We start from the raw sequence: 17,507 nt of genomic DNA on the forward strand, positions 1-17,507 counted from the left end.
ATACAGTTGCAAGACTCCTGCAGAATCCTTAACAACTGGTGCTTGGGACTCCTTTAACCTTCCCAGGAGGATCTCCCTTTTATCCAAGTGCCATGCCTTGCCGTAGCGGCAGCCCCAGTAGCTAAACTCAAATTTATGATTCTAATAAAATATGCTCCCTATGGGGCTAAGGAAACAGAGCTGGGGTTTATGTTTTCATTAGTTACAAGTCTGGCTCCAGGGCTGCACTATGCTCTGAGGCAGACAGAGATGTTTGCTACAAGTTTCCATTAGCCAATCAGTGCTTTTGGGGGACCCAGGGCTGATTTCTTGTAGCACATTTGGAAAATTCAGACTAGAGCTGAGTGGAAGTGGCTCAGAAAAAATAATAATTCCCTGAGAAAATGTTCATCAAAATGGTTCCCTCCTCCATTTTTTTCTGTCCATGAGAAAGGCTAGCTTGAGATCTTCCTGGGTGTGTCAGAGAATTCCATGGAAATGAAGAATGGTGCTAGGAACTGGGTCAGTTTGTGTGTCCATCTGCAAGTAGGAATGGTAATCAGGCAGGCAAATGCAATCAATATTTGCTGCCCTCATTTTCTTCCTGCAATTCGCTATTATTTCCCCCCCACTACACAAACAACATATTATTGATGGTGCGCCCCATTTAAATTAATGATGCGCAATCATATAACAATAATGTAATTAACTATATTATTAAATCTGTCCGCATTTAATAATATAATTAATTAATTGATAATACAATCCAAATCCAGCTCTTTCCACAATCTTTCTCTGTCTAACTGTGTATTGCTGTCAGCGTCAACAGCATGTAGACATTGTTAACGTCATCAAGCCTTGACTAGGAGCTGATTCCTGGGAACATGCTGACTTTTAGTAACAAAATCCTCAAGCTAAGATCCTATTTTGTGGTACTAGCAAAAAAAAAAAAGTGGAGTGCTCCTGTTCAGGTCAAGCTGGAACAGAGTAGTGCATTTCATTCATGTAAATAATGGATTGCCTACTAGTACAATCCAGAAGAGCCCTCCTGTTTTAGGCCAATGGCCCATCTAGCCCAGTTTTCTGTTACTCACACAGGCAAACCAAATGTCTCAAGGAAGTTCACAAGCAGGGCACAGAATCATAGACGTGTTGAGTTGGAATTGTTGAGTTTCTGAGCACAATTCAAAGTGTTGGTGCTGACCTTTAAAGCCCCAAATGGCCTCGGCCCTGTAAGGAGCGTCTCCACCCCCATTGTTCAACCCGGACATTGAGGTCCAGCTCCGAGGGCCTTCTGGCAGTTCCCTCACTGCGAGAAGTGAGGTTACAGGGAACCAGGCAGAATGCCTTCTCGGTAGTGGCGCCTGCCCTGTGGAACACCGTCCCACCAGATGTCAAAGAAATAAACAACTATCTGACATTTAGAAGGCAGCCCTCTTTAGGGAAGTTTTTAATGTTTGATGTTTTATCATGCTTTTAATATTTTGTTGGGAGCCGCCCAGAGTGGCCCGGGAAACCCAGCCAGATGGGTGGGGTATGTATGTATGTCTAAATGAATAAATAATCGAATGGACTTCAAGGGTCATCTAGTACAACCCCTACAATGCAGGAATTGCATTGAAAGAATCTCTGATTGGGATGGCTTTCCAACATATGTTTAAAAAACCTCCAATGAAGGAGAGTTGGAGTCCATTCCATGGTATGAGGGCTTCAGCTCTCCCACCTCCCACCCCACTACCCCATCAACTGTTATTTACAGATTTATCTGATTCTCTGGGTGGTATTGAACCAATCCATATTCACTTTACAAGGAGAATTACCCCAAGAATACAATATCGTCTGTTTACCACATTTGCTAGGAAATTAAGCTGTGACTCACTAGAAGCAAGGATATATGAGGGAGGAGGGATGACTACGATTTTAAACATCTCATTGGAATGCCAAACAAAATCCATCTTTGTAAGAGGGAAACACTTTACAAATTGCTTTAAAATTAATTCAAAACGAGATCATTTCATCCTCCAGATGCACAAAGTTTGTCATGTTTGTGTTCCTCCCCCCACTCTATAAAACATCTGAGTCATCATTATGCTCCACTAAGGGAATTAATGCTTTCCCAGAAAACATGACATGGATAATTAAACAGGTAAGAGAAAACAGTTGATTCCATTGTGTGAATTTTGAGGAGTAAACATAATAATAATAATAATAATAATAATAATAATAATAATAATATAATAAATACTACATGCTTTGGCTCAGTACAAGGAATTATCAGCCTCGTTGAGTGAAGACACACATTTTAGTGCCAAAGAGGTAGAGTTTGCATGAAGGGACTGTATCCCTCGTCATTCTATAGGAAGGGGCCTGTAGCTGTTTGCTTCTATATACAAACGGGCTATCAGCTGTCATCCTTGACTGTTTCTGAATCAAGTCTTTTTGTGCTTGTACAAACAAAGCAAAAATGGCTTCCCCCATGGGCAAGAGGGAGATATTAGCAGACTCAGAATAACCCCCAAGGTTTGCAGAAGTCTTCAGAAAGGAGAGGGAAAACCCCCCAAACAGCCCAATAAATGCTCAGTTGCCATCTGTAGACTGACTGAAAAGCAAAATACTGGGGAGGGAGGAAAGGAATGCAGTAACTGGAAAAGGAAGATGAAGGAAGACAAACAGTTGTAGAAAACACGAGGAGAACCCTTCTCATTGCCTAAATGAACAATTTCCTGGTTCACACTGAGAAGCTGTGGTTAAATGTCCTTAGGGAAAGAATGTGTGTTTTCTGCACTGGAAAAAAATATGGCGTTGTTGCTTCTTTTTTAAAAAATGCTTTAACAGTCAATGTGCAAAAAAAATTAACAAATTGTGTATATACAGCTAATTATAATTAGTATGTAATTTGGTTGGGCTTACTATTTATTTATAAGTTTTCTCACTCACCCCTCTCACAGAAAATGCAGTTATAAAAACAGCTAAAATCATAACAATTAGAAAACACATAAAACCATTCCATGTGGGACAAAACAATATAAATTCAGCAAATAAGGTTGGACTTGCAAAGCAAAATACCTTAATTGCCAAGGGCCAAGGTAAAGAAGTGTATCTGCAGCATAGAGCAAAAACTTTTATAGTGGAAGATGCTAAACACACCTCTGTGGGGAGGGAGTTCCACAATGTAGGGGCTGCCCCAGAGAATGCCCTCTCCTGGGCCACCATACCCCACACTTTTGAGGATGGAGGAAGTACCACGAGTCTATACATCTTAACACCCAAGCCAGTTGTTAAGGATGGAGATAATCTCAGATATAGCCCTAAGTTGTTGAGGGCTGTAAACACTAATGTGAGCCCTAAATGTGTAACAGTAGCTACTACTGTCTTCTGAGGAGACCAAATACACCAGTCTCCTTTCATGTTTTATAAATCTCCTTGCCAGCGTCCTATGCTGCCTGTACAATTAACACATTTATTTGATGCTTAAAAATGCTTAAAAAAGAAGAAGACCACAATGTTTGCATTGCTTTGCAGAATTTGGAGGAAGGGGTAGAATAGAAATTCAGTAAATAAATGGGAGTTGCCAAAAAAAATAAATGAAATCCAAGAATTTACATTTGTGCACACACAGAGACAGGGAGGGGGGACCAAAATGAGGACTGAACAGCCACAGTGAGCACAGAATGCTGAGTGAAGGTTTAGGTGCTGGTAAGAGAAGGCTATATAGCCCAGTGGTACAGCATCTGCCTAGCATGCAGAAGGTCCCAAGTTCAATTCCTGGAGTATCCAGGTTGGGTCAGGAATGTCCCCTGTCTGAAACCCGAGAGACACACTGCCAGCCAGTGTAGACAGTTCTGAGCTTGATGGACTAAAGGTCTGCAACATTTTGTTGCAGGACCCCACTTCTATAATTTGAGTGCCTGGGGTTTCGAGAGCAGGAGTCAGGAAATAGCCAGCACACTACTGGCAAGTTGGATTAGACCTCACAAGTAATTTGTCTAATGCTGCAACACCAAATATTTCATTGAAGAGCGTGGTAAAGGGGATCAATCCTTCTCTTAAAATTTAAGCAGATGAGTAGCTCTGCGGAAGTCAACTGGGGCTTCCGCCATGATTAATGTCAGATGTGCATTTCGGATGCAATATATTGCTCTAGGCATCTAAATAATAGAAAGAATGGCAGAATTAATCAGCCCCTGTCTGTTCCATCTTTACTGCAGCAAGTCTTATACTTGGCAATACTAAATGAAGCACCTGCAGTTTTATCTGCTCTTCCTTCACCTTGATATATGAAAAGGAGAAGCTGCGGAAATGTTTATACACAGCAGCCCTAAGAATTCATCTCCGCACTGTTATTTTTTTAATGGGGGAAGAATAGGAGGAACTTGAGAACAGTTTCATGGGGACCTCGGCCTATTTTACAGCAGTTATGAATGGCAGTCGCACAGAGGCCTTGAAATATGTCTTCCCTGAGGCCTCAGCAGCGAATGAGAAGTGGAGTGGAGCTCAGTGGTGTTCTCAGACAGGATTTTTCAAATTCGGGGGAGGGAGTCTTCTGAAGTGGTAGGGGTATATATATATATACTGGAATTGCCTTCCATGCAGATCTTGCTGCCTCTCTTTATGGCCTAAATAATTCTGTTTGCTTTCCTTATTAATCTTGGTGATATTGATCAGTGCATGAGAAGCTTTGGAGAATTTTAGATATTGTTTCTAAATTTTATCTTTTGTTCATAGCCCATCCCCATTTTTCTGTGCTAAGCTGAAGAGCTCTGCACCTATCGCCTATCTCATAACACACAATGCTTGTCTCATGCTCAAAATGTGCTGGGAGGTCTTAGAAGGATGAAGTAGGTGAGGCCTCCAGAGTATGTGAACCACCAGATGAAGGTCCTATCTGCACTACACAGTTAAGGCAGTAACATTATACCACTTTAAAGAGTCATGATTCCTCCCAAAGATTCCTAGGAACTTGAGTTTGTTAAGGGTTCTGCTATTTGTTAAAGGTAAAGCTAAAGGGACCCCTAACCATTAGGTCCAGTTGTGGACGACTCTGGGGTTGCGGCGCTCATCTCGCTTTATTGGCCAAGGGAGCTGGCGTACAGCTTCCGGGTCATGTGGCCATGCTTCTGGCAAACCAGAGCAGTGCACGGAAATGCCGTTTACCTTCCTGCCGGAGCGGTACCTATTTATCTACTTGCACTTTGATGTGCTTTTGAACTGCTAGGTTGGCAGGAGCAGGGACCAAGCAACGGGAGCTCACCCTGTCACGGGGATTCGAACCGTCAACCTTCTGATCGGCAAGTCCTAGGCGCTGTGGTTTAACCCACAGCGCCACCCGTGTCCCACCTGCTATATGTTAGGAGGCCCCTATTTCCCTTACAAAGCTAAATTCCCAGCATTCCTTGGGTAGAGGGATTGATTGTTAAACCACTATGGAAATTGCACATCTGAGAGCGGAATAGGAGTCTTTTCTGAACTCTCAGCACTCTAAACAAACTACAGTTCCCAGGATCCTTTGGGGGAATCCATGACTAGCAAAGGAGGACCATACTTTCTGCTCAGTGGCTTATAGGTTCCCCTAGAAGGTTGAGTTCTTTTGAGAACTGTTTTATCTGTTTTTATTTGTTGTATTTTTATTTTATTTATTTGTTGTGATGTTTATTTTGATGTTTATTTTATAACGAAAAATAAATAAATGCATGCATATTACTAAAACTGACCAAAACTAAACACAAGACTTGTTAAAAGTGGTGGTGAAATACCTGATTTAGATCTTCAGGAAATATTTTTTCAATGTATGAAATCTCCTTGCCTCCATGGATGGTGTTCCATTGCAGGATGGTAATAAATTATTTGGCTATAAGTCTAAGAAGTTTTGCCTCTTATTTGTGAAAGAGGTATGATTATGAAAGCAGCACAAACTCCCCATCATTGTTTAGGATAAATACCAACTTAGCAGCCCCCCAAGAACCATGAAAAAAAAACATTCATTTTGTTATTGCATTTAAACATGACTCTCAACATGGCTGCTCTGTACATCAAATTAATAGATTTCCCACCATGGTGTTTTACCCTGTGGTCTACATAGCAATGAAGTAAGAAAACAACAATTGCTGACTTAAATTCCTCCCACCCTCTTAGCTTGTAGAGTCAAGATTAGGCCTTTAAGGTCTGATTCTCTACCTGTTTAGATGAGAATATGTAAAGATAGTACGGATAATATTATTGCATCTTTATTTTTTCTTAGCTGACTGTTACTCTCATTTGAATAGGAACATAGGTAGCTATCTTATACTAAGTCTGAGTTTTGACCCATCTATCTGTCAACTTTTCCCTTTTCTTGTGAGGAATCCTATTTGGAATAAGGGAATTTCCCTTTATAAAAGGGAAACGTTGACAGCTATGGCACTGACTGGTGGTGGTTCTCCAGAACTTCAGACAGAGGACTTTCCCAGTCCTACCTGGAGACACTGGGAATTGAACCTAAGACCTTCTGCATGAATATCAGATGCTATACTGAAGCATGGGTTTTTGCATGTAGTTCTTCACAGCTTGCTCTTCATATATGAGAAGCTGTCTTGGAAGAGAGTATCTGCCCATCTAGACCAGAATTATCTACTCTGATATGTAGGTGGTCCCAAATCATTGCCAGAAAAAAGGAGCCATATTTTCATTTTTGTGTGTGTGTGTGTGTGTGTGTGTGTGTGTGTGTGTATACTAATTTAAGGACCAGATTAAACTACCTTGTTACGCTAGCAGAAACCAGTGAAAGGACTCTCATTGGTACAGTGGGGTTCTCCCCACACATCCCCCAGATTTGTTCTGGAGTGTTTGGGGATTTCCCAGATCAGAGGGAGAAAATGCTTTCTCTGTGGGAACTATCTCCTTAGTGTTATATTGAATTCCACGTTGAATGTCTTGGTGCCAATACAGAAAGGGCTTAAACAGAATGTGACAGTCTTTCCCACTACAGTGGTACCTTGGGTTACATACGCTTCAGGTTACATACGCTTCAGGTTACAGACTCCGCTAACCCAGAAATAGTACCTCGTGTTAAGAACTTTGCTTCAGGATAAGAACAGAAATTGTGCTCCGGCGGCGTGGCAGCAGCAGGAGGCCCCATTAGCTAAAGTGGTGCTTCAGGTTAAGAACAGTTTCAGGTTAAGAACGGACCTCCAGAACGAATTAAGTACTTAACCCGAGGTACCACTGTATAGCCAAGCATCCTGTCTGCCAGCTTAGGCTATTGCCCAGGTGTTAATTGCTGACGCATAAGTTCAAGGCACTTATTCACCCTTCTTAGGGCTCTTTAACTTTAAACTGGAGTAGGACTGAACAACCCTTCAAATGAAGGACTCTCACTCTCAGTAGCAAGAACTCCTTAGGGTCTTAGGCACAAGCCTTTCCCATCACTTGCTGCTACTTTAGGTGGAAACCTGGAGCCTTCTGCATACAACAGCATTTAGTCATAATTATCAAGTGGAACCTCCATCTTCGATGCCGATATACCTGAAGCAGGTAACCCCTTTTCAGTCTGAGGATTGCATTCCTTTCCAAGCAGGAGCAGATATAGAGGCTGGAGTGTCACATTCCCAATACCTGAAATATTCCATTGAATACCTGTTGCTGGAGAGCAAATGCTGTGTTAACAGCACTGACGTGACCTCCCTGGGGTGCAAGCTTGGGCAGTGTGCATGGAGGCCCTGGGTTGCCCAGACAATAAGACCCTTGCTGACACATTGGACCCACTGATGTGGTCCAAAGGAAAGCAGAGCAAAATGTTTTACGTCAGCTGGGCTGCAGGAGTTGGTAGAAGGAGGCATACAAGGTGCCTCCAACCATCTCTGGGATTCTACTCCAGATTTGTATAGGATTTACTCCTTAACCTTATCTTATTTTGAAGATGTCCTGCAGGGCAGCAGATACAGAGCAAATGCAGGGGAAGGCTATTACCCAAGCAGATATCTTTTTGTCTTCTTAAGGCAACACTATGTCCCCCCCCCATTATATATATATATATATATATATATATATATATATATATATATATACCGGTATATATAGTCGATATTCATTAAAGGGAGAAAATAAAGGGTTGGAGTGAGACTTTATAATGCTTAGAGTAGACCCCCTGAAACCATAACTCAGTTTTAAGTAGCAGTATCTCCAATGGATCCACTCTAGGTACAACTAAACCTGGGTATATCCTATGGACTCAGTTACAGCAGAGGGTTTAAGCTTGCTTTTCATCCTTAGTGATCCTAGCCATGCTGAAATCAAGTTTGCATCCTGTGTTTCGAATTTTGATCACCCCAAAGTGTGACACAGGGTTAAGGACATAGATTACTGTGCTGGAGCTCTTTACAGAACATGAGCAAAATAAGTCCCTGCCTTCCAAGGAGCTTACAATATAATATACCCCTCTACAAAAACACATTCTATTTTGCAAACACCTGTAATATGCTACTTGCCATTCCACTGGTAAATCCAGAGTTTAATGCTTTCTGTCTGTCTTTCCCAGCAACTCAATAGTCAAACCAAGGAGGAAACAGCTCAACAGCCTGCGATTTCTCACCGATCACCCGATTCTAACAACAGCCTAGTAAGCTAATAATGTTTACACACTGAGAGAGAGATTGTATTTAAATGATAATGTATTTCAAGAACCGACAGAAAATTGCTCAGTACCGTCTCCCAGTAGTGCCCCGAGCAAGCAAAGATTTGACAGAACAAATTATTAAAAAGTATGACAGTTCCAGATTCCTCTCCTTGCCTGCCCTCCCCAATTTTCAGTGGGATTTTGGCAGTGACGTATATGAGGTCTTTTACTGAACCATCTGATACAAGCAATCACTCACCACAATTACTGGGGAGGCTCTTGCGATGCTCCCTTATTTGAAGACCCATCACAATAGATTAGGCAGGCTACCCAAACTGCCAAATGTTTCAGATACTGTCAAATACAATTACAACTCTCAAGAAGATGGGATTTAGGGTCTCCTGCTCCAAAAGGTAATGCACTTGTCCTGCAACTCCAGCTTGCTCTGGTTTCCCCCAGAAACAATAAAAGTAGATGGAAAGTAAAAAAAAACACCAAGCCAAAACAACCCAAAACAAAAAAACCCTTGGAAATTCTACTGACTTTCACGTGGTCTTAGAACAAACATCCACCAAGCTGGTGCTCTTCAGTTCCAGGACTTGAGCAGCCTTAGATCGCGCCCTCTGTGTTCTCAAATCTCTCACGGGGAGCCAAGAGTTCTGGGTGGGCCAGTTTAGATTGCTCATCGGAAAGACCTGGGCTGACACCCCTCTCATACCATGCCTGGCGGATTCTACAGGCTTTGAGATTTCATGGAGATATTATCCTAGGCGTCACTAGCAGAAGGACCTGGTTACCAGAACCAGAGATACATCTATGCTGCAATGCACATTTGAATGTGTGGAACACAGAACCCTTAAACCAGTACAAACTATATCTCCATTTAACTATCTATTCTTGACTTACCATACCATGCTGAAGTCTCTGGCAGAGACATTGCCCATTACCTGAACCTTGTAACTGGGGATACCAATAGGGTTGCCACCTTGTCCCTAGAAAAATGGGATCACCATGCTTTTTAACAAAAGTGTCCCCTGTCCAATTTGGACTTAAAATGGGGTGTCTTTCCCCCCTATATTTGAGCTCAGCTGGCCCAAAATGGTGGTTGCATCACTACTGGTGCAGCTGATGAGGAGCCTGGTCCAGCACAAGAGAGAAGGGGTAAGGAGTGACCTCCTCCCCCTCGCTCCTCCTCCTCTCACTGGTTCTCCTCCTCAGCCAGCTGCTGCCCATTGGTCTAGCATGGTGTGGGTCTGCCACTGCTTGCCCCCCCCGACCTGACTTCTCCTCCCTCATCCCTCCTCCTCCTTCCCACTCGAGTATCTTCCAATGCCAGCAAAGGAGAGAGTTAGGAGCTGCAGCTCAAGTTGTCTATCGGAGCTGGCTATCTACCCTTGGACCCTGTCCGTCTACATGAGTTGAGGGGAAGAGCGGAACCAGGGTGGTGAGGAAGCTGGGAGGCAGGAATTGGGTGTCATGAGAATGTGTGTGCCCCCCCACCAGTTCCCATCCCTAACCTGTCCTTTATTTTGCCTGACATTTCCCTTTTTGCCCGACCAAAGGTGGCAACCTTAGATACCAGTTGTCACAACTGGGACTTTCTGCATGCAGAACATGTGCTCTGCCACTGAGCTATTGACCTTCTGCAAAAGTTACACTGTGCAAGGGCATTTTCAAGGTGGGACATGGTAGAGACAAAGAGGTTTGCATGGGTTGGGGGTCCATTGCGGCATCCTTTGGTCATTCATCAACCATGGAGCAAGAATGTACGTAGCTCCCTCTGTTCTGCCACTGGCATACCCTAGTAGCAAAGTCAAGTTTAGGTGGAACAATATTTCTGCCTTCCTTGACTGAGAGAGTACAGTTTTAGATGACAGCACACCCTCTGGTGTAGCCAGTCTACAGGTCTACAGCTACAGGTCAATTAAAATACACACCACTAGGAAAATAGGAAGTTGTCTTATATCAGATCTAGCCCAGTTTTGTGTACTGTAACAGTGATTCTTCTGAGTCTAAGGCAGAGGCTTTTCCCATCACCTACCACCTAAATCTTTTAACAGATGTTTTCCTGGAGATTGAACCTGGAACCACTTGCATAGAAAGCATGTGCATTACCTGTGAGCCATGACACCAACATCCACCTGTGCATGAGGATGTGCTAATAGGCCTATATTACAAAGTGAATCAGGGCACGCTTCCCAAACAACTGCTAGCAACTGAGCTGTGCATATGTATGTGTGTGTGTGTGTATTGGGGCCTAAGCATCTCTATTACATTTTATGGATTTAAAGACCTCGGGCAGTAATTACAACACTTCTTTAATTTCTTAGTCTGGGAAAGATATCCTCACAGGGCATTAACAGCACAAAAAAGATGAAACAGATGTTCTGACTGTGGTTGTATCTGCCCAAAACACAAACTGTCTTTGCTTTTTTTGGTGAAACTGTAAGGCAATTATATTTTTATAGATATTTACAAAATCAGACCAAGTTCTCTTCCCCAGCTAAAAGAAAAAGCGGAGAAGCTCCAAGCCAGTTTTCTCCCTATCTGAAATCTGTGGGTAGTCAAAGCTATTTGAATACCTAGCCTGCGGTTTCCAAGCAGCAACTAATTTTGGAGCTCGCCATACTGTCTTGGATTAGATAAGAGCAGTATTTTTGTGTGTGTGATGGTGCCCAGTGGTATACTGTACCCTTGCCTTTCTCTCAATCATTGTTATCAAGATATGAATACTAGCACCTCATTTTTAGCAAAAGGTTGGGGGAAAGCACTGCAGTGAACTTTACATTTGTATGAGTGTGTATCTCAGCAATTTGTTTTAGAGAACCTGGCTTTGAGATGTCTTTTAGTTCCTCAAGAGCTCTGCTAAATTTAACATAGGTAAAGGTAAAGGGACCCCTGACCATTAGGTTCAGTTGTGACCGACTCTGGGGTTGCGGCGCTCATCTCACTTTATTGGCCGAGGGAGCTGGTGTACAGCTTCTGGGTCATGTGGCCAGCATGGCTAAGCCGCTTCAGATGAACCAGAGCAGCGCATGGAAACGCCGTTTACCTTCCCGCTGGAGTGGTATCTATTTATCTACTTGCACTTTGATGTGCTTTTGAACTGCTAGGTTGGCAGGAGCAGGGACCGAGCAATGGGAGCTCACCCTGTCGTGGGGATTCAAACTGCCGACCTTCTGATTGGCAAGTCCTAGGCTCTGTGGTTTAACCCACAGCTCCACCCGCATCCCAAAATTTAATATAAACTTTACTAATAGGTGCATACAAAGTAAAAGATAGGATTATTCCTCCCTGTTCCCCACCATATACCATGGATGGGAAATCTCAGGCCTTGGAGCAAAATGTGGTCTTGTGACTCTCCTCAGGCCACACACTTCTCACCAGCCCTGCTTTGCATTCTCCTCAAATGTTTTTGCCTGGATGGAATATGTCATTAAATTCTGATATTGCCTCTTGTTTGCCTGGATGGTGGATATAGAGGGGCATGTGACTACTAGCCTAGCCTACTCTGCAAAAGTAAAATTTGCTGTTATTGCTCCAACAACTTTTGCCTCTGGCCACGCCTACCACCACGGACTTGTGGGTGATAAAACTGCTGTGCAGAATAGAATACAGCACCCCCCCCCCAAGATAAAAGAGTGATGCACTGGTCATTTTAGCCCCCACCCAAAGGCTTTTAAAATCAGCTTTGCACAGACTTTATCAGCCCACAAGAAACCCAGAAACCCCAAAGCTGAAAAGCTTCACTCTATTGAAACTCAACTTTTTGCTTCTTGATGGTGGTACCCAAATTGTCACTTTGGCCTTATATAAAGAGGCAGCAGAACTCTAAATCAGTATAGAGTTGGAATAGAGGGTAGCTTTTGTTTTTGTTTGGTCCATGCTTTTCAGTAAACGAAGCTCCTGGACTAACAAATAGATCAGAAAATCACTCAGGTTTTCTCCAAATTTTGTGAAACAATTTTCGCTTAATCAAATTGTGCCAAAGTGTGTTAGAATTATTTATTTAATTTTTATTATTATTTTATGTTTACCCAGTGCCTTTTATTCTGGGGGTATGCAGCGGTACACATACCCCTAAACATTTTATGAATCTAAGTTTGACCTCATTGAGGGGAAGTATTTCAATATGAGTAGGAAAATGAGAGTACCCCCTAAACATTTTTTAAGGAAAAAAAAAGCACTGTGTATACCACTAAAAGCCCAAATAGACTTCTAAGCAGCTTACAGGTATAAAAACCAGTTTCACATACGTGGAGATATAAGCATCCACACTTAAGACACACAATACAACAATCCCATTTTTAGATATAAAAATAAACTTGAGTATAAAATGAATATTTTAGGATAAGGTATGCTTAGAAATGTGTAATGCATATGGAAACATGTATTTAAATATGAAATTTTATATGGATTCAAACATGTATTTAAGTATGGATTTACACATGGAGACACATGCATGCACAATAGACACACACAGAGTACACAAACTGTATGTATGTATGTGTGTGTATATATATATGTGTGTGTGTGTGTGTGTGTGTATCCACATGCATACAAATACATTACATAAAGAAAACATGAGAAGAGCCCTGCTGGATCAGACCACAGCCTCATCTGGCCCAGCATCAGATTCTTACAGTGGCCAATCAGATGCCCATGGGAAGCCTGCCAGAAAAACCTGAGCATCACAGCACTCTCCCCACTGCTGCCAACAGTGGAAGTGGAAAATAGATATTGTGACCAGGAACCATTGGTAACCTTGCACTCCATGAATTTATTGAATTCTCTTTTAAAGTCATCCACATTGGTGACCACCACTGACTCTTGTGTGATAGCAGTGTGAAGAAGTACTTTCTTCTGCCTCTCCTAAATCTTCCAACATTCAGCTTCACTGCTTGCCCAGAAGTTGTAGCGTTACGAGAAAGGAATAATTTCCTGTCTCTATCCACCTTCTTCATGATATGCATACTTCTATACACCTCCATCAAGTCACCTCTTACCTGTCCTTTCTCTAAACTAAAAAACCCTAACTGTAACCTTTCCTCATAGGGGAGCAATTCCATCTCCTTGAATAATGCAGAAATGGGATGGAATGGGCTTTTGAATGGGTACCTCTGGTCCAAAATGTGCTGCTCTGCCCATCCTTTGTGTGCAGAAAGTAATTAGTTTGAGATAAGGAAGAGCATAGAGATATAAACTCCAGCTGGATTTCTAAGAAGGGGAAGCTAGCATCTCTCCCTCTTGACATCCTAGGTTCTTTGCACAGGTTTCTCTGTGATTATTTCTTTTTCTCTTTTGGTACTTGGGATTATTCAGTTAAATGAGCTGCCCCCTCACTATGCAGCCTGAAGTGGTATAATCCAGACACAGTGTCACTACCTCATTTGCTATTTGTGGGAACTAGGCTTAGCATAACATTGTGATGGGCTGCAACCATGGCTCAATCACACTGCTTTTTAAAAATGCTATTATTATTGGACCTTGCTAATATTTGCTTAGTAAAAATAAATATTACTTCATTTACACTGCTTCTTGTATTTAGCATCTTAAGTACTAGCATCTAAGTTTCACCTCCCCACATCACAGAGCCACAGTGAGAACTAAGGAAGAGGACTAAGAATACTCAGCCCCAAAGGTGGCTTATTTTGACAGCTGAGAGTTAGCTTTAGAACCTTTGGCATGCTGATGCAACCTAGGCCAGATCTGGCTAGGGAGCTGCCTGTTGCCAACACATATCTAACTGTTATTTATTTATTCTTTGCATTCTTTATTGCATTTATACCCCACTTTTCTCTACAGGGAGCTCAGCTTGGTGCACATGGTGTTCTCCCTTGGCTCATTTAATCCCCACACAAACCTGTGATGTAGGTTAGACTGAGAGCCAATGATTGTCCCAAGGTTGCCCAGTGAGCTTAATGGCCAAGTGGGGATTTAAACCCTGGATATGAATCCTAGTACAGCACAATACCATGCTAGCTCTTAGATGATGATCCAGGAAAGAAACTGCGTAGCTATCATGATGATTAAGCAGTATACAAATTATGTTAGATAAAATACCTTGTGTGTAGGAGCAGAAAGAGGAAAGTGCAGGGAGTTCAAAGGGATTGTCTTACCTCTTTCTGTGTCATAGAGGTACACGAACTTCTCCCAGTTGTAGTAAGTCAGGAGGCTCAAGATGGCTCCCTTCAGAGCTGGGCGCATTTGAATGACAAATTGCACATCAGCATCAGTTGGGAAACTGGGAGTGATGAAAGATGTGTGCAGCGCCCCACAGAAAGACGTCAGCGTGTTCATCGACATCTGGTCGTAGAATCCAAAGATGGCATACACTCCCCTGGAAAACTGCGAACAGACTAAGAGACAAAAGAACAAAGCTGTTACAAATCAGGGATGGGCAAGGATGGATGACAGTGCATGAGAAACATGAAGAAGTTTCAGTGATGCTTATATAGCAAGCAAGTCACAATCATCTTTACTAACAAGGCAAGTTGCAAAGATGATTGCTGTTTGCTTTGCTTTCAGGCCAAGAAGAAAATCCAGATTTAGAATGGAGTGACTCATAAACTTGGTTCTCTAGAATTCTTCTATTACTAATTTTACATTTAAAAAAGCAATAAAAAAAAACAAATTTATGTTTCAAAACAGACAACTGGAACTTATGAGCCCTTAGTATTTGATATCTATGAAGACCTCATTCTATGCATCTGTTTTTGAAAATCTGTTTTGTGCCATCTGAAACACCCTTTACAGCTATAATCTTCACTGTATTTGGAAACCAACCATTTCCTAGTAATGATATATTTAACTGCCCAAGATTCATGGAGGAATAATTGCAATGGATAGAGACTACAACCTTTGCAGTAAATATACGATGCTGCATTCCCAAGTACCAGATCCCAGAGCATTCATTATTTCCACAAATCATAATATTTAGAATCTCTGAAGTCTGCTAAAATAATTTTAGAAGGGAAAAAAGATTATCCACAATAGCTCATTGACATAGAATCAAAAGAATACCTTAGGAAAGAGAAACTAAAACACATCTTTTCTCATCCTCATGAAACACAGATGCAAAAATATAAAACTGGTAAGAAGAGGTTTTATTCTGGAGTGGTTACACACTGTGAATGAGTACAAAGCAAAAAGGGCATGTGGATATTAAGAAAAGGGCAGGTGCATTTGGATAAAGAGTCGATCACCACCAGACACATTGAAGAAATAAAGAACACACTTTAAATGAAGGACAAAATGTTAAAAGCAGCCTCAGTAGCAGAAATGAAGATATAAAAGCACATAGAATACTACATTTGCTTCTTCCCCAAGATTTAAGAGAACTGTTAGATCTTTTGTTAAAAGTATATATGAAAGAAAGAGGATTTTTCAACACTGTAAACAAATAAACATGGGCAGATAGAGTGGGGGGAAACGTTTGAGTGTTGTTCATGTGTCAGAGGTGAGTAAGCACTATCATCTGCAACTATTGCAACCCATGGCTCTTTGTCACCCAATGGCAATAGCTCAATGGTAAGAATGCATGTTATGTGTGCCCAAGAGTCCAGGCTTGGTCCTGAGAATTTACAGTTGAAGCACTCAAAAATTATTTGTAGAAATGGTTGATGGTCTTATAATTCTACAACGAGGGGTGTTTCTGAATGTGCACAGCAGAGTAAAAGTCTTGCTGCTAACAATGGACCCAAGTAGGAAGAAGCTCTTGGGTAGCTCCATGGATCTGAGCAAAAGCAAGCTGAGCTTGAATCATGGAGGCACTGTGGGTGAGTGGTTCTTCTGCTTGAGTTGCCTACCCTGTTCCTGGCCCTGTTTCTCTTCTTAAGGTGCAGTCTTACACAATAGCCTTCCTGAATCTGGTGGCCTTCAAATGTTTGGAACTGCCAACTTCAACTAGCCAGACAACCTTACCTACCTAGGGATACGTCCCTTTTAACTCAACAGGAATTACCTCTAAGTAGACCTGCATGGGATTACACTGCAAACCTCTTTAGATCTGGCAACAATATTTGGGCCTCATCTACCACGCATACATACCAAACTGTAAGGAAGAGGATTCTCTCAGATGGTTGTTTTATAATATACTGTATAAATAGAAGACTGTGATTGCTGCAGGGAACACATCTGGCTTACTTAGATGCTGATCAGAATGCATGCATGCAAATAAAAAGCAAATGGACTTTTAAGTTTAGAACGTGAAGAACATGGGAAAAAGCCAGCAGGTACTAAAGACGGCATATTTCCAAGGCTATTCTTAAGGCAGAATAACCATTGTGGTATTTGATCTCTCCCTTGCACTGTACACAAAATTCCCATCAATTCTACATATGCTTTAGTGCTGTTTGCATGAAGAAAAATGCGGAGCAACTCTCTGTCTGCTGCCCTTCCCTACTACTTCCATGTAATTCAGGTAAAACCCTCCCTCCCCTCTCCCCTCTCCCCGCTGCCCAACAGCATCAATGCATTTTTCATCTCCATTTGACATGTGGTCAGAACGGGAAGCTCATAAACAGGTTATTAAATAAGCAGTTTTGGTAAGTCGTGATGGAGCAAACAGCAATAAAATATTCTTTAAATAAATTCTGGCCTCAACAGGCTCATCTCCTTAATAATTATTGCTCCTTAGAAATGCTTTCCATTTTTATTCACTTAACACTGTAATATTTATTTCAGAGGATTATTTTTTTTAAGGACACTAATCATTTTTATTTTATTTTAGTCTTTCCAGTACAGGGAATTTCTCAGCAGAGTGGATTGTCCTTTTGACAGTGCAGTGAAGGACAGTACATTATTTAGAATGCACAGAAGATCTCTCTCCTCTGTGCTGCAATTGCTTGTACTGGAACAGAGAGGAATATTTGCTAAGGATGACATGGGAAGAAGTAGGAATAGGTCCAGATAGGCTGAGCCTAGGAACGTGTGAATC

General features: G+C 41.9%; 1 protein-coding gene across 12 annotated transcripts in view; it reads right to left on the reverse strand.

Annotated features, from left to right (window-relative positions):
* The window catches only part of GRIA3 (glutamate ionotropic receptor AMPA type subunit 3), a 198,910-nt gene that overhangs the window by 136,627 nt on the left and 44,776 nt on the right, over nucleotides 1-17,507 (reverse strand). For all 12 annotated transcript variants that reach the window (XR_008328680.1, XM_053375003.1, XM_053374998.1 and 9 more), the window contains exon 3: nucleotides 14,689-14,928. Coding sequence is in view for 11 of the 12 variants with exons in the window: in XM_053375003.1 (XP_053230978.1) it covers nucleotides 14,689-14,928 (240 nt within the window). In the remaining variant the exon portion in view is untranslated. The remainder of the gene's footprint in view (nucleotides 1-14,688; nucleotides 14,929-17,507) is intronic.

This window comes from Podarcis raffonei, chromosome Z, assembly GCF_027172205.1.
Source record: "Podarcis raffonei isolate rPodRaf1 chromosome Z, rPodRaf1.pri, whole genome shotgun sequence".
NCBI lineage: Eukaryota > Metazoa > Chordata > Lepidosauria > Squamata > Lacertidae > Podarcis > Podarcis raffonei.